The 27,328-nt window shown below is 43.2% G+C and overlaps 1 protein-coding gene across 1 annotated transcript; it reads left to right on the top strand.

Moving 5' to 3' along the window:
• The first annotated feature begins 18,161 nt into the window (after positions 1-18,161).
• On the top strand, positions 18,162-24,365 carry LOC115101263 (eosinophil peroxidase-like). Its single transcript, XM_029620617.2, has 13 exons — positions 18,162-18,261; positions 18,522-18,681; positions 18,879-19,063; positions 19,210-19,342; positions 19,563-19,692; positions 19,819-20,025; positions 20,423-20,786; positions 20,991-21,151; positions 21,357-21,615; positions 21,759-21,929; positions 22,134-22,371; positions 22,464-22,752; positions 22,872-24,365. Exons 2-13 carry the CDS (start codon positions 18,524-18,526, stop codon positions 22,878-22,880), a joined length of 2,304 nt encoding a protein of 767 aa, XP_029476477.1. The 5' UTR covers positions 18,162-18,261; positions 18,522-18,523; the 3' UTR covers positions 22,881-24,365.
• The last annotated feature ends 2,963 nt before the right edge of the window (positions 24,366-27,328 follow it).

Here is a 27,328-nt window from a genome sequence, read left to right as displayed (position 1 = left end):
AGTGTAGCGAAATGCTTGTGCTTCTAGTTCCGACAATGCAGTGATAACCAACAAGTAATCTAACTAACAATTCCAAAACTACTGTCTTATACACAGTGTAAGGGGATAAGGAATATGTACATAAGGATATATGAATGAGTGATGGTACAGAGCAGCATACAGTAGATGGTATCGAGTACAGTATATACATATGAGATGAGTATGTAGACAAAGTAAACAAAGTGGCATAGTTAAAGTGGCTAGTGACATAAGGATGCAGTCGATGATCTAGAGTACAGTATATACATATGCATATGAGATGAATAATGTAGGGTAAGTAACATTATATAAGGTAGCATTGTTTAAAGTGGCTAGTGATATATTTACATCATTTCCCATCAATTCCCATTATTAAAGTGGCTGGAGTTGGGTCAGTGTCAATGACAGTGTGTTGGCAGCAGCCACTCAATGTTAGTGGTGGATGTTTAACAGTCTGATGGCCTTGAGATAGAAGCTGTTTTTCAGTCTCTCGGTCCCAGCTTTGATGCACCTGTACTGACCTCGCCTTCTGGATGATAGCGGGGTGAACAGGCAGTGGTTCGGGTGGTTGATGTCCTTGATGATCTTTATGGCCTTCCTGTAACATCGGGTGGTGTAGGTGTCCTGGAGGGCAGGTAGTTTGCCCCCGGTGATGCGTTGTGCAGACCTCACTACCCTCTGGAGAGCCTTACGGTTGAGGGCGGAGCAGTTGCCGTACCAGGCGGTGATACAGCCCGCCAGGATGCTCTCGATTGTGCATCTGTAGAAGTTTGTGAGTGCTTTTGGTGACAAGCCGAATTTCTTCAGCCTCCTGAGGTTGAAGAGGCGCTGCTGCGCCTTCTTCACGACGCTGTCAGTGTGAGTGGACCAATTCAGTTTGTCTGTGATGTGTATGCCGAGGAACTTAAAACTTGCTACCCTCTCCACTACTGATCCATCGATGTGGATAGGGGGTGTTCCTCTGCTGTTTCCTGAAGTCCACAATCATCTCCTTAGTTTTGTTGACGTTGAGTGTGAGGTTATTTTCCTGACACCACACTCCGAGGGCCCTCACCTCCTCCCTGTAGGCCGTCTCGTCGTTGTTGGTAATCAAGCCTACCACTGTTGTGTCGTCCGCAAACTTGATGATTGAGTTGGAGGCGTGCATGGCCACGCAGTCGTGGGTGAGCAGGGAGTACAGGAGAGGGCTCAGAACGCACCCTTGTGGGGCCCCGTGTTGAGGATCAGCGGGGAGGAGATGTTGTTGCCTACCCTCACCACCTGGGGGCGGCCCGTCAGGAAGTCCAGTACCCAGTTGCACAGGGCGGGGTCGAGACCCAGGGTCTCGAGCTTGATGACGAGCTTGGAGGGTACTATGGTGTTGAATGCCGAGCTGTAGTCGATGAACAGCATTCTCACATAGGTATTCCTCTTGTCCAGGTGGGTTAGGGCAGTGTGCAGTGTGGTTGAGATTGCATCGTCTGTGGACCTATTTGGGCGGTAAGCAAATTGGAGTGGGTCTAGGGTGTCAGGTAGGGTGGAGGTGATATGGTCCTTGACCAGTCTCTCAAAGCACTTCATGATGACGGAAGTGAGTGCTACGGGCGGTAGTCATTTAGCTCAGTTACCTTAGCTTTCTTGGGAACAGGAACAATGGTGGCCCTCTTGAAGCATGTGGGAACAGCAGACTGGTATAGGGATTGATTGAATATGTCTGTAAACACACCGGCCAGCTGGTCTGCGCATGCTCTGAGGGCGCGGCTGGGGATGCCGTCTGGGCCTGCAGCCTTGCGAGGGTTAACACGTTTAAATGTCTTACTCACCTCGGCTGCAGTGAAGGAGAGACCGCATGTTTTCGTTGCAGGCCGTGTCAGTGGCACTGTATTGTCCTCAAAGCGGGCAAAAAGTTATTTAGTCTGCCTGGGAGCAAGACATCCTGGTCCGTGACTGGGCTGGGTTTCTTCTTGTAGTCTGTGATTGACTGTAGACCCTGCCACATGCCTCTTGTGTCTGAGCCATTGAATTGAGATTCCACTTTGTCTCTGTACTGACGCTTAGCTTGTTTAATAGCCTTGCGGAGGGAATAGCTGCATTGTTTATATTCGGACATATTACCAGACACCTTGCCCTGATTAAAAGCAGTGGTTCGCGCTTTCAGTTTCACGCGAATGCTGCCATCAATCCACGGTTTCTGGTTTGGGAATGTTTTTATCGTTGCTATGGGAACGACATCTTCGACGCACGTTCTAATGAACTCGCACACCGAATCAGCGTATTCGTCAATATTTCCATCTGACGCAATACGAAACATGTCCCAGTCCACGTGATGGAAGCAGTCTTGGAGTGTGGAGTCAGCTTGGTCTGACCAGCGTTGGACAGACCTCAGCGTGGGAGCCTCTTGTTTTAGTTTCTGCCTGTAGGCAGGGATCAGCAAAATGGAGTCGTGGTCAGCTTTTCCGAAAGGGGGCGGGGCAGGGCCTTATATGCGTCACGGAAGTTAGAGTAACAATGATCCAAGGTTTTACCACCCCTGGTTGCGCAATCGATATGCTGGTAAAATTTAGGGAGTCTTGTTTTCAGATTAGCTTTGTTAAAATCCCCAGCTACAATGAATGCAGCCTCCGGATAAATGGTTTCCAGTTTGCAAAGAGTTAAATAAAGTTCGTTCAGAGCCATCGATGTGTCTGCTTGGGGGAATATATACGGCTGTGATTATAATCGAGGAGAATTCTCTTGGAAGATAATGCGGTCTACATTTGATTGTGAGGAATTCTAAATCAGGTGAACAGAAGGATTTGAGTTCCTGTATGTTTCCTTCATCACACCATGTCTCGTTAGTCATGAGGCATACGCCCCGCCACTCTTCTTACCAGAAAGATGTTTGTTTCTGTCCGCGCGATGCGTGGAGAAACCCGTTGGCTGCACCGCATCGGATAGCGTCTTCCCAGTAAGCCATGTTTCTGTGAAGCAGAGAACGTTGCAGTCTCTGATGTCCCTCTGGAATGCTACCCTTGCTCGGATTTCGTCAACCTTGTTGTCAAGAGACTGGACATTGGCAAGAAGAATGCTGGGGAGTGGTGCGCGATGTGCCCTTTTTCGGAGTCTGACCAGAACACCGCCTCGTTTCCCTCTTTTTCAGAGTCGTTTCCTTGGGTCGCTGCATGCGATCCATTCCGTTGTCCTGTTTGTAAGGCAGAACACCGGATCCGCGTCGCGGAAAACATATTCTTGGTCGTACTGATGGTGAGTTGGCGCTGATCTTATATTCAGTAGTTCTTCTCGACTGTATGTAATGAAACCTAAGATGACCTGGGGTACTAATGTAAGAAATAACACGTAAAAAAACAAAAAACTGCATAGTTTCCTAGGAACGCGAAGCGAGGCGGCCATCTCAGTCGGCGCCGGAAGTTGTTGAGATGAGATGGTGTTCTTTGGCTTGTTTTTCTGAGGTCTTGGCTGAGTCCTCTTTTGATTTTCCCATGATGTCAAGCAAAGAAGCAGTGAGTTTGAAGGTAGGCCTTGAAATACATCCACATGAACGCCTCCAATTGACTCAAATGATTTCAATTAGTCTATCAGAAGCTTCCAAAGCCATGACATTTTCTGGAATTTTCCAAGCTGTTTAAATGCACAGTCAACTTAGTGCATGTAAATTTCTGACCCACCGGAATTGTGATACAGTGAATTATAAGTGAAATAATCTGTCTGTAAACAATTGTTGAAAAAAGTACTTGTGTCAATGACTTGCCAAAACTATAGTTTGTTAACAAGACATTTGTAGAGTGGTTGAAAAACGAGTTTTAATGACTCCAACCTAAGTGTATGTAAACTTCCGACTTCAACTGTAAACTCAAATGTTATGGTTTTAAGTCTGCAGCTCTATCCAGGATGGAAAGCTATCTATCCAGGAGAAGGCAAAATGTGTCCTTTAATAGCTTTTCAAACAGTGAAGATATACACTGTGGTGTTCCTCAAGGAAGTTGCCTAGGCCCACTTCTCTACTCCATCTTTACTAATGATTTACCTTCAATAATGAACAAAGCAAGAGGGGTAATGTATGCTGATGACTCTACAATGTGTAGCACAGCATCAAAATGTAATGAGCTGACAGATGTACTGAGTAGTGAACTAAGAATGGTGTCTGAGTGGGTTGATATGAACAAATTGGTGTTGAACACTTCTAAAACGAAATGTTTTGTATTTGGTTGAAGATATATGCTTGCTGATGATCCCCAATTGAATTTGTCGATGACCAGAATGCACGTAGTGAAAACAACAACTACTAGCCCTTATTGTGGACGCATCTTTATCATGTTCAGAACACATAGAAAATATTGTTATTTTAGATGGGTATGGGAATTGCTGTTACAAGAACATGTTCAGAGTATGTAACATCTAGCACTCTGAATCAGGTGATTCAATCCCTACCACACTTAGAGTACTGTCCGGTTATATGGTCATCTGCAGCAAAGAAAGATAGAACAAAAGTTCCAAATGGCTCAAAACAGGGCTACCAGATTAGCTCTTCATTGCTCTCGACTGTACCTTTATTTAACTAGGCAAGTCAGTTAAGAACAAATTCTTATTTACAATGATGGCCTAGGAACAGTGGGTTACCTGCCTTGTTCAGGGGCAAAAGGACAGATTTTTTTACCTTGGGGATTAGATCTAGCAACCTTTTGATTACTGGCCCAACGCTCTAATCACTAGGCTACCTGCCAACCCACAATGAATGTTATTCAAATGCATTAGAATCTCTCATCAAATCAAATCAAATGTATTTATATAGCCCTTCGTACATCAGCTGATATCTCAAAGTGCTGTACAGAAACCCAGCCTAAAACCCCAAAACAGCAAGCAATGCAAGTGTAGAAGCACGGTGGCTAGGAAAAACACCCTAGAAAGGCCAAAACCTAGGAAGAAACCTAGAGAGGAACCAGGCTATGTGGGGTGGCCAGTCCTCTTCTGGCTGTGCCGGGTGGAGATTATAACAGAATATGGCCAAGATGTTCAAGTGTTCATAAATGACCAGCATGGTCAAATAATAATAATCACAGGCAGAACAGTTGAAACTGGAGCAGCAGCACGGCCAGGTGGACTGGGGACAGCAAGGAGTCATCATGTCAGGTAGTCCTGAGGCAGGACCCCGGATAGGACAGGAGAAGTACTCCAGATATAACAAACTGACCCTAGCCCCCCGACACATAAACTACTGCAGCATAAATACTGGAGGCTAAGACAGGAGGGGTCAGGAGACACTGTGGCCCCATCCGATGACACCCCCGGACAGGGCCAAACAGGAAGGATATAACCCCACCCACTTTGCCAAAGCACAGCCCCCACACCACTAGAGGGATATCTTCAACCACCAACTTACCATCCTGAGACAAGGCCGAGTATAGCCCATGTCTTCACGTTGAAAACAAATTACCATCTAGTCTTCTGATTTTCTTTAGGAATGTTTTTTATTTATTTTTTAAACACAGTACTTTTCAGGCCAGTTAGTCATACTAGCAACATGCATAACCACCAAACCAAACAGGTACATTTAGGGCATCTAAAACAACACAAGCCAAGGACAAATCACCTTAAATCTATAGTTTTATATAGAGCCATAGCTGAATGGAACTCTTTACCAATCCATATTTCTCAGGCAAAAAGTAAATCTACCTTCAAGAAAAAAAAAAAAACATCTAATGTGATAGACCAAATGACTGGACAGGAAATAGAAAGAACATCTAATGTGATAGACCAAATGACTGGACAGGAAATAGAAAGAACATCTAATGTGATAGACCAAATGACTGGACAGGAAATAGAAAGAACATCTAATGTGATAGACCACATGACTGGACAGGAAATAGAAAGAACATCTAATGTGATAGACCATATGACTGGACAGGAAATAGAAAGAACATCTAATGTGGTAGACCATATGACTGGACAGGAAATAGAAACAACATCTAATGTGATAGACCAAATGACTGGACAGGAAATAGAAAGAACATCTAATGTGATAGACCAGATGACTGGACAGGAAATAGAAAGAACATCTAATGTGATAGACCACATGACTGGACAGGAAATAGAAAGAACATCTAATGTGATAGACCAAATGACTGGACAGGAAATAGAAAGCATCAACTGAATGTTAAATGTGTTTCCTGTCAGGTATTTTAATTGTCTGTATTGTCTACTTGTTAAATGTTTGTAAAGTCTTAATTTGGAATTGTTTGTAATGTCTTATTATTTGGTGTTGGACACCAAGAAGATTAGCTAACTGTGGTAAACTGTGGGGTGTTGGGTTGGATGTGCAGAGATTAACACAGAAACAGGGAGGTTCTAGTCAGCAAACACGACTTTACGCGTCAAAAAAATTAACATAATGAAATCACGTAGGGTTGAATCAGTGCTTCTGCTCTGTTTTGGTCTCTCTGTTCTCTCACACGGTGTGCCACAGTGCTCCTTTATGTGGCCTCCACGGCTGATTGGTACTTTTCCCTAATTGCCTCTACTTGGAGTCATGTGCATTGTGGTGCCCAGCTCATGTACTCTCAGCAGAGGGAGCCAACATTGTGGCATGTACCTCCCCTCTATCACCAAATCCTGGGGTAGACATCCCATGATACACATAACTTTTTGACATTAGCTAATGGGGATTCTGGTGAATCCAGGTGAAAGCTATGATCCCTTTTTGACATCACTTGTTAAATCCACTTCAATCTGTGCAGATGAAGGTGAGGAGACAGGTTAAAGAAGGATTTTTAAGCCTTTTTTTAAGACAATTGAGATATGGATTGTGTATGTGTGTCATTCAGAAGGTGAATGGGCAAGACAAAATATTTAAATGCCTTTGATTGACGTCTGTGTGGAGTAAAGGTAATAGGATGTCATGTCAGATAACAATGGCTTAATACCAGGATGTTCTTGCTTTTTCTCTTAATTCATAGAGGTAAAGGCAAAGTGAGATTCAACTTTGAAGGACATTAAATATTTCATTCAATTATCATTACTTCTACTTTCTATCTATCTATCTGGATCTTGTACTTCCTGACGGGCAGACCACAGGCTGTGAGGATTGGCAACAACTCCTCCTCCACACAGACTCTTAACACAGGTGCCCCAGGGGTGTGTCCTCAGCCCTCTGCTGTACTCCCTATTCACCCACTACTGCGTGGCTTTGCACGACACCAACTCCATCATCAGGTTTGTCGTCGACACCACGACGAGGCATTGTGGTGCCAGGACAACAACCTCCCCCTCAAATTCAGCAAAACAAAGGAGTTGATTGTTGACTTCAGGAAGTAGAGGAGGGAACATGCCCCAATCCACATAAACAGAACTTGTCGTGGTAATTTCCTGTATTACTAAACATTGAGAGAGCAAACCACACACAAGTCAGAGGTATTTTATAAAGGCCATCTTTAATTATATATGAGCTTCACCATAGCCCTGTTTGACTCTCAGATCAATTCAGTGTCTATAAATGAATTCTCTGAGAGTGCTTACAAAATAATTCTTAGTATCATTTATAGCCAAGACACACCCATCTCAACTCACATGACGAAACACAGATCTCAGGAGGAGGAGTATCCCATAGCCAGATAGCATTAGCTATAAATTATTAAATACTTATTTTCCACCATAATTTGAAAATAAATTCATAAAAAATCCTACAATGTGATTTTCTGGATTTTCTTCCCTCATTTTGTCTGTCATTGTTGAAGTGTACATATGATGAAAATTACAGGCCTCTCTCATCTTTTTAAGTGGGAGAACTTGCACCATTGCTGGATGACTAAATACTTTTTTGCCCCACTGTAGTACCAAACCATTACCTCATCCAATGGCATATATCAATTGTCAATTCTAGATACTACCATCTCAAATACACCCCCTCCTGGACAAGATCAGAAAAGACAGTGAGCCTCTTAGGTCATATACTAAATCAAGATAAGGGCAACCTCAGAGGGGACATGCAATAGTTACAGACACATCCACATAAGAAGACAAGCCTCCATTCTGTCCTCCTCCCCTTCTGATATTCTTCATAGCATCACATGGTTTAACAGATATATTGACATATGAAGACAAGCCTGACCTCTCTCCTCTCTAGGCCCCTAGTGACTAAGCCCTAGCAGGGAAGGGATAACTGCAAACTGCAAACAGTATTATCCAAAAGAAGACATACTAATGACTAATATCTCACATAAGCATTATTATGTAAATAAAACATCTTATTTATCAATGTTACCTAACTAATTCTGATTCTGCTACCACAAACTGCAGTAGAGAGAGACAGGTGTCTTAAGTGCCTCGGCACCCACATCTCAGAGGACTTGACATAGACTAACAACACCACCACTCTTGTCAAGATGGCGCAACAGCGTCTCCACTTCCTAAGGTGGCTGAAGAAATTTGGCATGCCTCCCAGGGTCTTCTCCAAATAATACAGCTGCCCCATTGAGAGCATCATGACCGGTTGCATCACTTCCTGGTACACAAATTGCTCCGTCCACGATAGCGGGACTATCATTTGTTTTTCAATAGGACAATGACACAACACATCACCAGGCTGTGTAAAGGCTATTTGACCAAGAAGAAGAGTGATGGAGTGCTGCATCAGATGACCTGGCCTCCACAATCACCTGACCTCAAACCAATTGAGATTATTTGGAATGAGTTGGATCGTAGAGTGAAGGAACAGCAGCCAACAAGTGCTCAGCATTTGTGGGAGCTACTTCAAGACTGTTGGAAAAGCATTGCAGGTGAAGCTGGTTGAGAGAATGCCAAGAGTGTGCGAAGCTGTCATCAAGGTGGCTACTTTGAAGAATCTCAAATATGAAATGTATTTTGATTTGTTTAACACTTTTAGTTACTATATGATTCAATATGTGTTTTTTTCATAGTTTGAATGTCTTCACAATTATTCTACAATGTAGAGAATAGTAAAAAAAAAAATTTTAAAAAGCCTTGAAAGAGTAAGTGTATACAAACTTTTGACTGGTACTGTATTTTGTGTGTTTTCTTGTGATGATCGTAACTTGTTTCCCCCATCATTTCCTATTACCGAAAAGAGCTTCTGGACATTAGAACAGAGATCACTAACCTCAAAAATTGGATGAAGAATTCTACTTCAATGACTCATCCTTGCAAGACATAATGCTCACCCGGGACCAGACCCTAATCCCAGACAATCGGAAAGGAAGGAGACGGCGATATAGAGGCAGACGTGGGGGCAGCCTCATGAAACTACAGTGACTAGTAAATAAACCGCCTCTGCCCTCTATTCTATTGGCAAATTTACAATCACTGGAGAACAAACTAGACGAGCTCCATTGGAGACTACCCTATCATCAGGACCTGAAGAACTGTAATATCCTGTGCTTCAAGGAGTCGTGGCTGAACGAGGACATGGTTAATATAAATGGATTTTCTATTCATCAGCAGGACAGAACGGCAGTGTGTTGTTAACTCAAGGGCGGGGGCATGTGTGTCTTTGTTGACAGCAGCTGGTGTGTGATCTCTAATATTAAGGAAGTCTCAAGGTTCAGCTTGGCTGAGTAAGAATACCTCATGATAAGGTGTAGATCATATTATTTACCATGAGACTTTTCATCTACATTTTTTGCAGCTGTCTATTTAGCACCAGAAACCAATGCTGGCAGTAAGACCGCACTCAAAGAGTTAAATAGGGTCATAAGCCAACAAGAAAATGCTCATCCAGAGGCAGCGTTCCTAGCGGCCAGTGATTTAATGCAGGAAAATTGAAATCCATTTTACAGAATTTCTACCAGCACGTCACCTGTGCAACTAGAGGGGGAAAAACTCTAGATCACCTTTACTCCACACAGAGACGCATACAAAGCTCTCCCTCACCATTCGTTTGGCAAATCTGACCATAACTCTATCTTCCTGATTCCTGCTTACAATCAAAAACTCAGGAACAGGCAGTATCAGTGACACGCTCAATTCGGAAGTGGTCCGGTAAAGTGGATGCTAAATGCCTTCTATACTCGCTTCGAGACAAGCAACACTGAACCATGCGTGAGAGCACCAGCTGTTCTGGACGACTGTGTGATCACGCTCGCCATAGCCGATGTGAAGAAGACCTTTAAACAGGATAACATTCACAAGGCCCTAGGACCAGACGGATTAACAGGATGCATACTCAGAGCATCCGCTGATCAGCTGGCAAGTGTCTTCACTGAAATGTTTTACCTCTCCCTGACCCAATCGGTAATACCTGTATATGTTTCAAGCAGGCCAGCATTGTCCCTGTGCCCAAGAACGCAGAGGAGACCTGTCAAAATGACTCGTGCTCCATAGCACTCACATCTGTAGCCATGAAATTCTTTGAAAGGCTGGTCATGGCTCACATCAACACCATCATCATGGAAACCCTCCCACTCCAATTTGCATATCACCCCAACAGATCTACAGATTACGCAAGCTTTATTGCACTCCATACTACACTTTCCTACTTGGACAAAAGGAATACCTACATGACAATGCTGTTCATTGACTACAGCTCAGAGTTCAACACCATAGCGCCCTCAAAGCTACTCGGGCAACAACACATCCGCCACGCTGACCCTCAACACGGGGACCCTTCAGGGATGCATGCTTAGTCCCCTCCTGTATTCCCTGTTCATCCACGACTGCGTAACCGTGCTCGACTCCAACACCATCATTAAGCTTGCACCATCACCATCACCAAGATGCTTTGTCCCTGTCAAAGAGAGCATCTTGACTGGCAGCATCACCGCTTGGTATGGCAACTGCTTGGCATCTGACCGCAAGGAGCTACAGAGGGTAGTACGTATGACCCAGTACATCACTTGGGCCGAGCTCCCTGCCATCAAGAAATTCTATACCAGGCAGTGTCAGAGGAAGGCCCAAAAATGGTCAAACACTCCAGCCACCCAAGCCACAAACTGTTCTCTCTGCTACCGCACGGCAAGCGGTACCAGTGCACCAAGTCTGGAACCAACAGGACCCTAAACAACTTCTACCCACAAGCCATAAGATTTCTGAACAAAACTGCTAAAGAATGTTAATCAAATGGCTATCCAGACTACCTCCATTGACCCTTTTTTTTTTACTAACTCTCTTCCACTGACTCCATGAACACACACTGGACTCTACCCACACACTCACACATACTTACACTGACACCCCAACACACACATACACACACACACACTACATTCGTCCACACACACACTCACATACACACACGCACTTTCTCACTCACCACATACATTGCGTCTACCTGTCTCTTATATATCATGTTGCCTAGTCACTTTATCCCTACCGATATTTACATACAAACTCAATTACCTCGTACCCCTGCACATCGACTCGGTACTGGTACTCCCTATATATAGCCATGTTATGTTTTACTCGTTATTGCTATTCACTGTGTATGTATTCCTCGTGTCACATTTTTATTTATTTTTTATCTTTAACTTTAACTCAGCATTGTTGGAAATGGACCTGTAAGTAAGCTTTTCACTGTTAGTCTAAACCTGTTGTTTACGAAGCATTGACAAATAAGATGTTATTTGATCAATTGTTTATGACCTTACTGGAACTCATTATGGCTTTATTGTATACACAATGACTTGTTTAGCGGGTGAGCTACCATCAGTGATCACCAGAGGGAGCAGACAATTCATCAGACCTGCAGAGAGCATCAATTTGGCCCTCTGCAGACGACCTCAACCTGAGACAACATGCTCTCCTAGCTGTGTGAATCACATCATATGGCACTGAGGTGCTGTTGAACTAAATTTACCCTAATTCAACCACCAGATTTTGTCAATGATGCTCCCATGGATCTGTTGTAATACTTTTTATAAAATCATTTCAAATACAATTGTGTTAGTTGCATACACATATTGTGCAGATGTTATCGCAGGTGCAGCGAAATACTTGTGTTTCTAGCTCCAGCAGTGCAGAAATATAAAACAATATACAATATACACAAGTCCCCAAAAATGTAAATAAAGAAATAAAGCAATATCAGGACAAGCAAAGTCAGAGTCTGGAATATATACTCAGGAGACAAGGGACAGCTTGACTGGGGAAGGAGGCCTACATCTGATGTGGGTAGTACCATCCACGCCCATTGATTTGCTGTGGAACCATTCAACTTATGGAAGAAGCCCAGGTTCCCACTGGGAATGGATCACTGAATGTCAACTTGATGAAATTCAAACGAGCGTCCCCACCTGTCGTGGTTGCACTCAAATCACTTGTGCAGTGACTATGACCACCTCATGTCAAAGTGAGGAATATCGATGAAGTGCTGGTTAAGGTGGCTCCTATGGCTCTGTCCCGGAGGGCTGACTGGGCAAGCAAATGATTGAAAGGGGATGATTGTTTTCTGTTGTTTCTTCCGAAACCCGGTCGATGGTGCTGCTAGATACTGCGAGGGGTATTTGCTTCTCAAGCCTGTAAGTATTGCGCTGGCACTTGATGTCGATTGGGTGTAAAAACCCAGTTAAAGTCCGCTGAAGGTTAGTAGCGGGCAACTGATTTCCAGTTTGTAAGACAGAAAAGCCTCTGATGATACCACCGGGTGTGACTCTATGGATGTCAATTTGATGATATCTGACCGTAGCATGCAACCCTTCACGGTTGCACTCAAACCACCTTCGGGGTGGCTGTGACCCCCTTATGTCAAAGTGAGGAAATTCGATGCATCGGGGGTAAACGGCGGGACATAATTTAGAGTCTCTTGAGGTAGCCAAATACCTCGTCATCTAATTAGTGATGCACAGTCCTCTGGTGGGACTGTGAGTCAGGTTGGGACTCGCTGTGCAAGTCAAAAGGTCACCAGGTGTACGAAGGGGCACTCAGAGTCCGAGCAGGAGCGGCCGGACTCAGGGGCTGGGGCCAGCACTCAGGCCATGTTAGTTGGGTTGGGGACTTAGTCTCTGAGCGGATAAAAGTGGGTGGGTCACCAGGTGCACAGAGCCTGTTTCGTGTTACCAGGTGCACAAGGAGGCCTCCATCAAGGTGGGGAGCACTCCGAGTCCAAGCAGCGCGGCCCGACTCTGGGGCTGGGGGCAGCACCATGAATGTTGGAGTGGGGACTTGGGTCACCAGGAGATGGGTCACCAGGAGCACAGAGTCTGTTTCGGGTTAGCAGGTGCACATTGCCACGTGCACAGAGCCTGTTATGGGTTACAAGGTGCATGTGGTTCCTGACAGCGGGACTATAGACATTTTAGTAATTCCAGGAAGTAAGCTATACTCTAAGGCCAAGGGAGAGGGGTGTTGACCAGGTAGGGGGAGTAGGTGTGGAGGCCTGGAGGTCTGTAGTTCCAGGGAGTAAGCTATACACTCTCAGACCCAGGGAGAGGGCAGGCAGGTGGGCAGGGAGTGTAGGCCTAGAGACCAGGAGTCAGAGGTCACCAGGTCAATGGGGGCCTGCCTGGAGGTCAGGAAGGCCCAAGGGAGAAGTCCCAGGTGAATAGGTGTGTGAGTGACACTGTCCTTAACGGGGGCATAGCAGGCAAATTAATGTAAAATTCTGTGCTATGAAAATGGACAAACAAAAGATTGTGAAATGTGTAGGTCCACTGAGTGTACATTCTGAACCATGTTTGAAGTCAGTAGGCCGCATGACCAAGGAGCTATTGAAATGTGAAAGTTTGAAAAAGTAATATAAAAATGTGTGAGATGAAAATGAACAAACTAAAGGGTGTGACTTTTTATATTTGAATTTCAATAGCTCCTTGGTCATGTGACCTACTGACTACCCTTCTATATTACACACTCTTTAGTTTGTCTGTTTTCATTTCACACGATTTTACATGCATTTCTCAAACTTTTAAATTTCAATAGCTCCTTGGTCATGTGACCTACTGACTTCAAACAGGGTTCAGAATGTATACTCAGTGGGCCTACACATACCCACTGTATACCATGACAGCCCAATTTGCCTGAATCATGCTTTCCACCCTGCATTGGATGATATGGTGTTTTCACAGTGGAGGGAGAAGGGGCTCACAACAATTGTTAACTTATACAGTGATGGTCAGTTAGCTTCATTTCAACAATTACAGGGTAAGTTTAACATGCCAACAACACATTTTTTTCGAATACCTCCAAATCAGGAATTTCTTAAGGACACATATCCTACAGTGTGGCATTAAGCCAAATAACCCTACATTAAATAGCCTAATCCTTGTCCAACCCCATTCAAAAGGATCGGTCTCTAGACTGTATAGCTTGGGAGCAGGAACTTGGTTCAGAAATCTCAGATGAGGACTGGGTAGAAGCTCTCAGGAATATAAACCACAGTTCAGTGAATGCCAGACACAACCTTGTTCAGTTTAAGGTGATACACAAGTTACATTACGCAAAAGTGAAACTGCATAAGATATTCCCAGACACCTCACCACCGTGTGAGAGGAACAATTAGGATGAGAAGACGTTGACCCACTTATTTTGGACATGTCCTAAGTTACATGCTTACTGGGCTCTCATTTTTGATTACTTACAGTATCTAAAGCCATTGGATAGAGTTACAGCCCCAGACCCATTGATCGCTCTGTTTGGTACTGTTGATGGGAATAACCAGGAAGGGAAGGCTGTGTCTCTTTGTACTCTATTAGCCAAAAGGATCATATTGCAATTTTGGAAATTGGAGACTGTACCTACCTTTGAAATATGGTTACGGGATTTAGGGAATGTAAAACATATGGAAAAGATTCGATACAATCCCTCCAGTTGAAGTCCAATGTTTTACAAAATATGGCAGCCGATACTGGATAAATGGTCTAGTGCCGCTTCATAACTGGGTTGATGGTCTGCTGCCACTCTGTGCTGTACTCCACTCAATATTTATTTTTGGCTTTACTACACTGTTTGTAATGACTATATGCTGTCTTCTTATATATGTACCACCTAACAGAATTTGTTTTATTTTTTGTATGTGTGAGTTAAGTTTTGTTTTGTCCTCTAAATTTGACATCCCATTCAACAGTACAATGAATGTCAATGTTTGTATCTCTGTCTTTTTGGTTGATTTTTTATTGGAAAATTCTAAACATATTATAAAATATATATAGGCCGTATATATATATATATATATATATTTCCTTTCACTGGAACTGAGGGGTCTAGCCCAAACCATGAAAAACAGCCCCACCAAACTTGACAGTTGTCACCATGCATCAATATTAGTTATTTCTTGTGTAGGCTGCTATCCAACTTGAAATAAAATCATGTGAGGAAAAGAAATGAAGGCAACACGACTGTTATATCCAGTAAGAAGCACTTCAAGTCAGCAGGCACGTTAACACGACACCGATGCACTGGTCGCCAGTTCATCAACTCATCATGCAGCCCAATCTGCCATGCAAAATGGTCTGGCAGCAAATCTGCCCAGTTAGCTGATTCACTTTCCATGAACCCACTCCTTTCGACACACCCAATCGCCCATACTCCGGTCGCCATTTTCGGCTTCAACTACCCATATTTGGTATTTCTAGATGAAACACTCAAGTTTAGTGAAACAGTTACTTTATGATTTTGTGCATTGTACTAAGTCGATTAAAAATGGTCTTAGAGTTTTGAAACGACTGCCTGTTTGATGATCTGTTTCGATTTTTGTACTAAGCGTTGTGAAAATGTACTACATACTTGTGAAAACTGCACCAAAGCAATTGAAAAGAAAACGGTAAAATAAGACCACTTCTTGGGCCATACCTTAACTATAGATCAAGGTATTTACATTGATTCTTGATACTGGCCCCTGAACAGGCAGTTAACCCACTGTTCCGAGGCCGTCATTGAAAATAAGAATTTGTTCTTAACTGACTTGCCTAGTAAAATAAAGGTTTTAAAAAAAAAAAATACCACAATGTGTTAACTTGCATAGGTGTAAGAAACCTATTATGTTTTGTCCCCCATATGGCAGGATTCTGAGAGGACTGGACAGGCCATGGAAGCAATATGGCCTAAGGTGTAGGGGCTGATGGGCAACTAACTGCTCGACAGTTTGCAAGCCTCCCACCACTGTTGCAATCAAGTGGCTTCTAATTCGTTTTTGCTGTGTCATAGTATTAGCCAACGAGAAACCATGTCTTGGTAAACGTTGTTGCTAAAACCTCAATATAGGGAACTGTCCGGACTGGAGAAACACTTTCCTGTGTGGGCCATGTATCACAGAAGGACTCATAGTTTTCCCAGTGATATTTACGTTAGTGGATCTGTAAAACATGAGTTCTGAGAATCTACAACAGATCAATGCAACATAGAGGCTGGCAGACACGACAGAGCGGCATGCCCCAAGGAACAATGCACGTTGCAACTCTTGTCTTACATGTCTGTCATTGGCCAGGTCCAAGCAATTAGTAATCAGCCAGGCAAAGTAAAACTCTGTTTTGGTCTAAGTGTTCGGAAACAGGTAATACTGCAGTATCACTGTCAGACAGGAGACTAAATGCTCATCCAGACACAAACCATAAACTCGATTAATCATGGAACACACATCATCATCACAGGCAGAATATTACCACAGGCTTTCCTTTTGTCTTTCCTCATTCCACATTCCATAAAGAACAACACAAAATAACAATATGGTACCACAAATGTCCCTGTGCAAATTCAGTGCATCCGCACATTGTTACTGTACAACACCATTCCCATGATAATATCAATAAAGTGTCACTCCCTGAAACAAGGAAGTATGATGGTGAATATCTGAACAAGGTCCAAAGCATTTATGTGTCTATTTAATGTCAAATGAACTTAGTCATGTTAGGAGATAAATACATTGCTTTGTTTACTGAAACTTCCTTATTGTGGTCTCTTTCTCAAGTAACAGTTTCCGTGTGGTAACAACACAATTCAAGTTTTGAAAGAGCATGATGACAACATACATGCAACAACAAAAAGCAAAACCTGTGTGAAAAACAGACTATAGCTAACTCTGAGATCTGACCACAACAGACCATTTTTAATTTGAGAAAAGTTGAATTGTGACTTGAGATAAATGCTTTACGATACAATCCACATATTTCAATCACAATGCACAAGTCTGTTGCATGATGTCAATTTCCCTGAATCATTTTTATATTGTATAACTGCACTCCAAACGGGTTCTGCGGCTGTCCTAGTAGTAGAACCCTTTGAAGAACCCTTTCGGATTCCAGGTATAACCCTCTGTGGAAAGGGTTCTACATGGAACCCAAAAGGGTTCTACCTGGAACCAGAAAGGGCTCTTCAAAGGGTTCTGCCACAGGGTCAGGCGAAGAACCCTTTTAGGTTCTAGATAAAAAATAAAATAATCTATTAATGTATTCATTAAGACGATACACAGAAGAAATGCAGCGCAAACAAGAGTGCTGAACTATTTATACATTTTGCTGGTTGGCTGGGAGCTCCTTTCAAAAAAAACTAAAACAGTCAAAGGTCACACATTTGTTTTATTGTGCTGGTTGTAAGTGTGCCTATATCGAGAAGCTCTGAGTATACAGCTCAGAATAAAGTGATTCATTAATTATTCTTTGTCCAGACCATATACCATGAAGATATAGCTAATCATCACAATCACATAACTCATGTTACTGCAAAAGGGCTCTAGCAGGAAACAGCTGGCCAGATTACAGACTAAGCAAAGACAGTTGAGAGTAAGTCTTATTTTTCATGTTCAATCAAATACCATTTGCCTTGATTGAATCAATATTACCATAGTTGCCCTGTCCTGCAGTCAAACTAACTAGTTGCCTCATTGGTGGAATGTTATGAATATTTTTCACAATTTCATAATTAATAAACATTTCAGCAAACAGTGTTTCTATATCAAACAATTTTGTTATATTTCAGTATTCTGTGATGTATAGAAAGTGTAGTATTGGAATTTGAAATCTGACATGGTACACAGGTGTCTTCTTTTTTTAAGCCCGTAAACCATGTGTGTGAGGTGTATACTTTTGTTTCAAAGTAGATTTGTTTAAGACTACCCAGAAACACTCAGTGTGACCCTTATTTTGCCCACTACAGTAAAATGTTAAATAATATTATCAGTCAATGGTTGATTAGGTTAAACCAAGGGCAGACTTTTTGGAAGAAGTAAGAAGGAACTACATACTGTCAGTCACCCCATCTGAGAAATGACAGATGACAGGGGGCGGGGCTTTGCAACATGGACCATAAATAGAACCATTAGAGAGGCACCATACATCTTCAGACAAGAGTTGACCTCATAAAAAAGACTTCACAACAAGAGTTGTTCAAACCAAGGTAACAATTTTATACACTGTTTCTGTTGTCTCGTCTGATAATCAGGTTTTATTCAAATTCTTTCTGTTGTCCATGGTAATTCTGATCCATGCATGATTGTGTTATTAATGATGTGTGCAAAAGCTGTATTTTTTGAATACTTTAGAGATGTCTCTGTAGTTAACAAGACAAGTTATTAGCAAAAAGATGCACACATTACATTTAAGAAGCAGGATGTTTTTTTAAAGGATGACATCTGATTATCCCTCAATTTCTTTCAGAGATGAAGCCATTTCCTCCCCTCCTGGCATTGGGATGGTGCCTGATGTTCAGCCAGCCAGCCCTGTCTACAGAGGAAAGTTTGGGTGGCCCTTTCATTCACAGTTCAGTGGAGGAGGCAAAGAGACTTGTAGATGAAGCATACAAGTACTCCCGAGAAAAGTAAGTGAACCTGACAGTTGACCTCTTCAGATGTAGTCGTCAATCTCTGTCTTTGTAAATTGTGCTAGCACAATTTTCTCAGTCAGTCGAAAAGACATGTAATGTAATTTCTAATGATTAGTACACTAAATCTACATGTATACTGATAGGAGCATGTTTCTATTCATAATTCTGTCATCTGCTTATCCATATCCCAGGAGTCTGGAGAGAGTGCGTGGGCAGTCCACCAGGCCCTCTGATGTCATACGTCTCCTGAAGCAGCCTGCCAGGGACACACGCTCTGCTGTACGGTCTGCAGACTACCTGGAGAACACCCTGAGACTGATCCATGAGAAAGTCCACAGCACGCACAGGCTGCATAAACGCTCGCTCAACGCAACAGGTCAGTCACACACACCGTCACAGATACTCACACATTCACTTTGTGAAAAGCTCCCCATACGTATTCACTCAGACGTAGACACACACAGTCATAATAAGTACACTTTCTTTATTACAAGACTTCCTTATCGCTCTCTCGTTTCTCAGACCTGCTTACAGCAGAGGAGCTAGACACCATTGTCCGGGTAACTGGCTGTGCAGCTCGTGTCAGCAAACCCTCCTGCAACAGCACACCCAACATGAACAAGTACCGCACAGCCACCAGCGTCTGCAACAACCTGTAAGAGCACCAGGGCATGGCGGGTTTAATATTTTCACTCAACAATTTGATAGCCTTGTGTAATGTGCACAGTCGCTGTATAGGTTGGAATAAAAGGGGAAGAGCAATCAGCGTATGTCTGATGTCTGGCTACGGAGGCCGCAGTAGATGAGGCCATATCCCTTGAGTTTCTCAAGTGAGGTTTCTCAATTCTGATGTGTATTTTCTTTATGCTTATTAGGAAGTTCCCTCGTCTTGGAGCCTCAAACACCCCCTTCACTCGTTTCCTGCCTGCTCAGTATGACGATGGGGTCTCTCGACCCAAAGGCTGGGACCGAAACACGAGCTTCAACAACTTTGTGCTCCCTCTGGTATGATAACAATAAATATAGTTGGAATAACTGCTACTATGTTGCCACAAGTTAGATATAAAGTATCATAATTGTATTCATCTTTCTCCCTATACCCTTCGTCCTTCCTTCCCTCCCTTTGTGCAGGTAAGGGAGGTCTCTAACCGTATCCTGGCAACCAATGACTCTGGTGTAGTGAACGATGGCGAGTTCACACACTTTGTCACCCTCTTTGGCCAGTGGAACGACCATGACCTGACATTCACGCCCTTCTCTCCCAGCATCCGCTCCTTCAGCAACGGCCTGGACTGTAACGAGAAATGTGAGCGCTCCGAGCCCTGCTTCCCTATCCAGGTCAGTCACAGCTCTCACATCACACCACTTATAGCAGGCACTATGACTTCACTCTTAGACAAAAATGTGCTGTCTAGAACCTTAAAGGGTTCTTCGGCTGTCCCCATAGGAGAGCCCTTTGAAAAACCCTTTTTGGTTGCATATAGAACCCTTTTGGTTCCAGATAGAACCCCTTTCAGTTCCATGTAGAATCCATTCTACAGAGGGTTCTACATGAAACCCAAAAGGGTTTTACCTGTAACCAAAAAGGGATATCCTGGGACAGCCAAAGAACCCTTTTGGAACCCTTTTTTCTTAGAGTGTATACAGTCATCCCTGTATATATTGGTATTTTCTAACCATGGTCCATGAATTATTAGGTCTTCACCCTCTACCATGTCTTTTCCTCCATGCCCAGATTCCTCCCAGAGACCCACGCTTGCCCACTGGCCCAGACAGCTGCATCCCAGTCTTCCGATCAGCGCCCGCATGCGGCACAGGAGAGTCTGCTTTCAATTTCGGTGGCGTGGCCTCGAAGAGGGAGCAGATCAATTCACTGACGGCCTTCCTTGACTTGGGGCAAGTGTACGGCTCTGAGGAGGGGTTGGCACGTGACCTCCGTGACCTCACCAACAATGGGGGCCTGCTGCGTGTCAACAAAAACTTCACAGACAAAGGGCGCGAGTTTCTACCCTTCACTAAGTTGAAGGGGAACATGTGTTCCACCCGCAGCAGAGTCACCAATGACACCAATGCCAGAGAGGTGCCCTGCTTCATTGCAGGTTAGCCTTTTAAGTATGTTTGTCTGAGGAGTAGACCAATGTATATTTAGGTTAAAGTTGAAGGAACAGAATGATGTCAAAAATAGAAAACTAGAGTCATCCTTTGACTTTCATGTACAATAGTTATCTGGATACAGACACACAATGTGTGTGATGTTCATCTCAATCACTATTTGGCCTCACGAGTAAGTCTCTGTTTGCCAGGTGATGGCCGTGTGGATGAGAACATAGCATTAACATCCATTCACACAATGTTCATGCGTGAGCACAACCGTCTGGCCCGTGCCTTGAGTCGTCTCAATCCACAATGGGATGCTGAGACACTCTATCAGGAGGCTCGCAAGATCATGGGCGCCTACACCCAGGTACCACAAGCTGACATATATCACTAATAGCCATGGTGTCAGTTCATTGTCTCCACCAGACATCCAGCGCATAATTTCTAACACATGCACTCCTTCCCTGTGCTTCTCCTTCTCACACAAATAACTATTCTTGAATATTCTCACATTGACACAGCTTCCCTATCAAATACACACCTAAAAAATACATCTACTCTCACCCTCCTAGTTGTTTGTCTTCCGGGACTACCTGCCGCACATCGTGGGCCCAGACGCCATGGCCCGGCAGCTGGGCCGTTACCCTGGATACAACGAGAATATTGATCCCCGCATTGCCAACGTGTTTGCTACAGCAGCCTACCGCTTTGCCCACCTGGCCATCCAGCCCATTCTGTCCCGCCTGGACAGCAACTACATGGAGAATGCCATGTTCCCCAATGTGCCTCTGTTCAAGGCCTTCTTCACCCCCTGGAGGCTAGTTTTTGAGGGTGAGTGGTGGGACACATAGGGATGGATGCTTTGCAGACCTCTTGCCAGTTGTAAGCTAATTCACTCTCTGGATTAATAACAGTATATAACGGGGAAAAGGTTACAAATGTAAACATCCTATTCTCTCTCTGTCCTTCTTTAGGTGGTATCGACCCTCTGATCCGTGGTCTGGTGGGTCGCCCAGCAAAGCTGAACACCCAAGATCACATGTTGGTGGACGCTGTGAGGGAGAGACTCTTCCAGTTTGTAGAACACCTGGCTCTGGACCTGGGCTCCCTCAACATGCAGCGTGGACGCGACCATGGCCTGCCTGGTACACACCTGCCTTATCCTCCATACCACTATACTGACACCACAGATAAACACATCTATACCGTTCTACTTACATATTACAGCTAATGCTTTAGGGTTGTTAACACCAACTCCAAAATGTCAATCATCTCTCTCTCTCTTCCTCAATATATCTCTACCAATCTGTTCCATGCAGTCATTATTTTCTTTCTCTTCCCTAACCTAGGCTACAATGCTTGGCGTACATTCTGTGGGCTCTCAACGCCTAGGAACGAGGCCGAGCTGGGTGCAGTTCTGAACAACACAGACCTGGCCCGCAGACTGCTGCAGCTCTACGGCACCCCAGCTAACATTGACGTGTGGATGGGGGGCGTGGCTGAACCATTTGTACGCAGGGGCCGCGTAGGGCCTCTCTTTGCCTGCCTCATCGCCACCCAGTTCCAGAGGATCCGCCAGGGAGACAGGTGTGTGTTTTTGTATGTGGTGTAGTGAGTTGTTCAAGTGTGTTTCATCTGTCAGAGCATGCATGTGTCCTAAACTTGCCTGTTGTCCCCAGGCTGTGGTATGAAAACCCAGGCGTCTTCACTTCGGCACAGAGGGCTAGCCTGAGTCGTGCCTCTCTGGGTCGGATCATCTGTGACAACACTGGCATTTTGACCGTGCCGCGTGACCCCTTCAGAATCCCTGATAATGGGAACAACAGACTCATCAAGTGCAGCACTATCCAGCAATTAAACCTCCAATCCTGGAGGGAGAGACCTACAGAGGCCAAACAGCAGAACCAGGACCATAACCAACAGGAGGATCAGAACCAGGAGCAACAACAACAGGACCAGGACAATGAGGTAATTGGTTGAACTTCAGTATAAGTTAATAGTTCTGCACCGAGTTGGCATTTCACCCATCCATAAGCCATTCATCACTCTCTTCTAACGTCACCCTCTTCTTCTGTATTCCTTTCTAGATCCCCTGATTTGAGGCCCGCTTGACCCTCAGGACCCAGCAGCAACCCAACCCTGCAGTTCTCCACTTTCCATGATATGTAATTGAACTACATTTAGAAGGAAACATTTTATGGTAATGTTTAAAATAGAAATATAAACAACAAAGCAGAAATACAAAACTAACACACTTATTAAGCTTGATACATATTACTGTATACCCATATTTTTTATGAGCATACAAAAATACATAGTAGCTTTTTATTTTAACAAACTAAGTAGCTGGGGTTCTCAATTTTCTCACACGGAAATATCACATTCTTTAAAGGGGCAACCAAATAATAACAATAACAAAGTGGTCACCCACAACTGTTTTGGTAAATTGCTGGGGGATGTGGGGCTGGAGCTCTCAAATCTCCAACAGAGATATGACACTTCTAGATTCATATAATACATTTTGGCAGGAGTGTAGTAAGTCTTATGAATTATCTTGAATTGCAATAATGGATGTCTAAGGTTGTAGGAGCAGGTATGAACCTTTTCACATATCTGGGATCAATAGTTCTCCTCAATTTCTTCCTTCAGATCTGTTTAAATGTTCCTTATAGGTTCTGAACTATCAGGTAGAGTTTCACAATCAACCCTTGATATAACTTGGTAATCAACTTCTTTGGCAGAGCAGCTTCTTTCAGTATTTACTCTATGCTATATGCCTTAGGTTAATCCAAATTCTGTTGAAGTGGATGAATAAGATTTCTTAGTTGTAAGAACTTAAAGAAATTGACCATGATTAACCCACATTTTTCTTGTTATCGATTGAATGACAGTAGAGAGCCATCATAGCACACATGTTAAAAATTCACATGCCACTTTGGAACCAGGAGTTGTAATTAAACGCTGGAGTTGTTCCAAATAGGGGTGGTTGGCGATATAGTTTTCTTTGCATTAAAAAATATATATATTTGCATTCTTCTATCTGATATTTTGTTATGCCATTGTTACTGTGACTTTGTATGTGTTGTTTACTCATTCTGTGTCAACAAATCAAGGAATAGTGTATGCATTTTTTTAATGCATTTATTTGTGCAAAAGGAATGAAAAAGGCGACTTTATTTTAAAAAATCTAAACGTTTACAAATTAAAAAGTAAATTTATAAATAAACAAAAATGAAAACTAGCGCTGAATTCCTCTATATGCATCTACTGTAAATTAGCTAACAGTTCTAGTAACATATTTTTTATAATTGTGTAATTAGTTTATTAAAAACAATCTTAACATTGTTCGGTGAGATGTTCAAGTCAGTTATCAACTGTTTTATATATATAATGAAAAAAACAAATATTATACAACAAAACTATAGAAATTAAGATTCTGCACACTTCCTGAATTTGGTGCTTATTTAAAAGTCTCTCTGCACTGGTTTATTTCACAAATATTTTATTTTATTGAAACACTGTATTCATGTGTTTTATTGCATAAATATGAGCTGCATCAGAAAATAAACATTCTTAACTAAGACGGCAAAATCATTTTCATGGTGTGTACTGTTGACCTAATTTATTCCTTGTTCCAAGTGTTGAGATGAAAAATGCAGATGAACGCCAACTCGTAATTATAACCAGCAAACTCAGGTATCATCCCTGGACCCTGAACTCTGATGTCAAGCACAACTGAAAATGTCAACAAACATGGCTGTGATTTCAGCTGTCACTGGTGAGAATGGTTCTTGCATTACCCCCAGCACTTGAACACGCCAAGTCGTTCCTCCAAAGCAGACAAGTCATTCTTCAGATCACTCACAACATGAATGTGGCATTCATGTGCTCTTGGGAAGTGGGAAACTGGAAAGTGGAAGGTCATAAAGCCGACATGATTGTGTTCAAGTGGTTTTGAAGTCGGACCAATTCTTCAACCAATTACATTTTAGCTAGCTTAATAAGCTAGCTAACGTTGCTAATAATAAAGTTAGCTAGCTTGCTTGACATTGACATTGACAATATGGTCAAAATTGGTTATCTACATTTTCCACTTTGATAAGTTTGTCATTTAAAAAATAAGTATTGTTATCTTTTGGTTGAAAATGTAAAACGTAAGTGGTGAAACGTCGCAACTCGTGCCGCATTCAAAACAACTGGGAACTCGGAACTGGGAACTCGTGTGTGATTACTGGGGTGGCGTTAAGTGTTGAGGTGGAACAACTGAAATGGAAGATTCCCTGTATAAGTGACGCCTGCCGTTTGGTGCGACACAGACGCGGTGGCGAGCGTGGCGGAACAGAGAAGACATTGTCTGTCCTTTTGCATTTTGAAGCAGTCTTTATCTGACAAAGTCATGTTAGGATATGTCAGTTATCTTGTGAAAGCTTTTGTGAAGAACCCACTAAGGTGCAGTGTGTAGGAGGGAGATTCCAAGATGTGAGAAATGTGTAGGAGGGCATGAGACAAAGGAATGTGTAGTATCGGTGGAAAAAACAGTGTGTGTCAATTGTGGGGAGGCCCATGTTGCTGGGGATCAGAAGTGCCCAGTGCTAGGGATACAGGTTGAGGTTGCCGGGGTCAGAGTAGAATAGAAGGTGTCATATGCTGAGGCAGTGAAGAGGATGATGATGATGATGGGTCAATGGTAAGTAGTAGGCCTAGGCCAATACAGACTGATGTGAATTGGTGCTTCAGTAAGGTTTTCTTCTTAACATTCATTGACATGTTTTATGCCAGCAGCATACCACCCTGCATACCACTGCTGGCTTGCTTCTGAAGCTAAGCAGGGTTGGGCCTGGTCAGTTCCTGGATGGGAGACCAGATGGTGCTGGAAGTGGTGTTGGAGGGCCAGTAGGAGGCACTCTTTCCTCTTGTCTAAAAAAAATATCTCAATACCCCAGGGCAGTGATTGGGTACACTGCTACCCTGTGTAGGGTGCTGTCTTTTGGATGGGATGTTAAACGGGTGTCCTGACTCTCTGAAGTCATTAAAGATCCCATGGCACTTATTGTAAGAGTAGGGTGTCCTGGCTAAATTCCCATTCTGGCCCTCAAACCATCACAGTCACCTAATAATCCCCAGTTTACAATTGGCTCATTCATCCCCCTCCTCCTCTACATCTGCATTGCTTGCTGTTTGGGGTTTTAGGCTGGGTTTCTGTATATGCACTTTGTGACATCTGCTCATGTAAAAAGGGTTTTATGAATCAATTTGATTTGAAATCCCAGAAAATATATGTTGTGGTGGCAGCTGCAGAAAAGTACTTGGGTGTACAAGATGTTCCTGCAGAAGAGTTACAACGTGTGTAGAACGAAAGAGGTGTAAGATCAGTTAGGGTCAAAGTAGTGGAATGGAGGTATTTTTGTTTGTTATTTGTGTATGTAATAGTGGTATCTAAGTGTAGGGTGAGTTGGTGGAGTCTTTTTCCCCTTCCTTTTTATTTTTGTATCACAAAAGATAACGCGATCGACCACACGCTATCGTACGGTAGGTGGCGTGATGCACAAACAAATGTGCGAACGCCAAGATACCAAAGAAGAAGAAGTAAAGGAAGACGCATGCGCATATTATTTGTGTACAGAGCATGTGGAGGGCAGGCCTGGACTGTGTCTCTACTCATAGTATGGTTTTTTCACACATTCTGATTCTTGGGATAAAAAGTATGAAAGGGAAGGGCAAAGCAAAAGAAAATAATCTCTCTGTCCGTACTGGACTTGTATTCCCAATCGGAAGAATTCACAGACTTTTGCGGGCTGGGAAGTACGCCGAACAGGTCGGGTGTAGAGCTTCCGTGTTTTTGGCTGGCGTGCTGGAGTACTTGGTCAATGAAATCCTCAAACTGGCTGGAGACTCCGCTAGGGAGGCACACTCACCGCACATCAGCCCTCATCACATTCCTGGACTACACAAACGACAAACTTTCCCCAGAGTCTGTAAACCTTCTCCAGACTGTTGATACTGATGCAGTTTAGGTTCTCCAGGCAGATAATTCCGTATTCTGATGTGAAAACAGGTTTTTCTCTCTGACCTGACATTGAAAGCGGCATTTACGAATCTTGCAGAAGTTATCATATGAATGAATAAGTATTGTCACAGGCTGCAGACAAATTAAGTGGATGCTTGTTTACACCTTCTTTCGGCAGACCTCTTCAATTACGTCATGTGCGTTAACCTATGAAAACAAGGTGCACCCAACTACTAAAGAAACACACATAATAATCTGAACTACCTTGGAATATGTTGTCGTTTTACCTCCATCGTTGGCCATCTCAATTTCAGTGTTTTCCTCTTTGGCCATTGACTTTTTTTTCTTTTAATATAAAGGATAGCCTGTCTATGACATCTATGCCCTGGACTTGCAGCACATAGATGCATTCATTGTTGATTCAATCCCAGACATACCCTTGAAAGGGAGGGAAATGTGCTATCTCCTACCATGACACTTTCTGATAAACAGGCTCCTCTGGTCGTTTTGGTTGAAGGGAAAGGCTGTGTTCAAATA

The sequence above is a fragment of the Oncorhynchus nerka genome, linkage group LG19 (genome assembly GCF_034236695.1).
Source record: "Oncorhynchus nerka isolate Pitt River linkage group LG19, Oner_Uvic_2.0, whole genome shotgun sequence".
NCBI classification, from domain to species: Eukaryota; Metazoa; Chordata; class Actinopteri; order Salmoniformes; family Salmonidae; genus Oncorhynchus; species Oncorhynchus nerka.
The sequence above is the reverse complement of the archived record's forward strand: the minus strand, read 5'-3'. Positions and strand labels throughout refer to the sequence as shown.

Excerpts from the sequence above, each read along its gene's own strand:
- LOC115101263 (XM_029620617.2), top strand. The coding sequence starts at position 18,524 with ATGAAGCCATTTCCTCCCCTCCTGGCATTGGGATGGTGCCTGATGTTC. Across the intron at positions 20,026-20,422 it reads AGCCCTGCTTCCCTATCCAG|ATTCCTCCCAGAGACCCACG; the intron begins GTCAGTCACAGC and ends CTCCATGCCCAG. Across the intron at positions 22,372-22,463 it reads AGGATCCGCCAGGGAGACAG|GCTGTGGTATGAAAACCCAG; the intron begins GTGTGTGTTTTT and ends TGTTGTCCCCAG.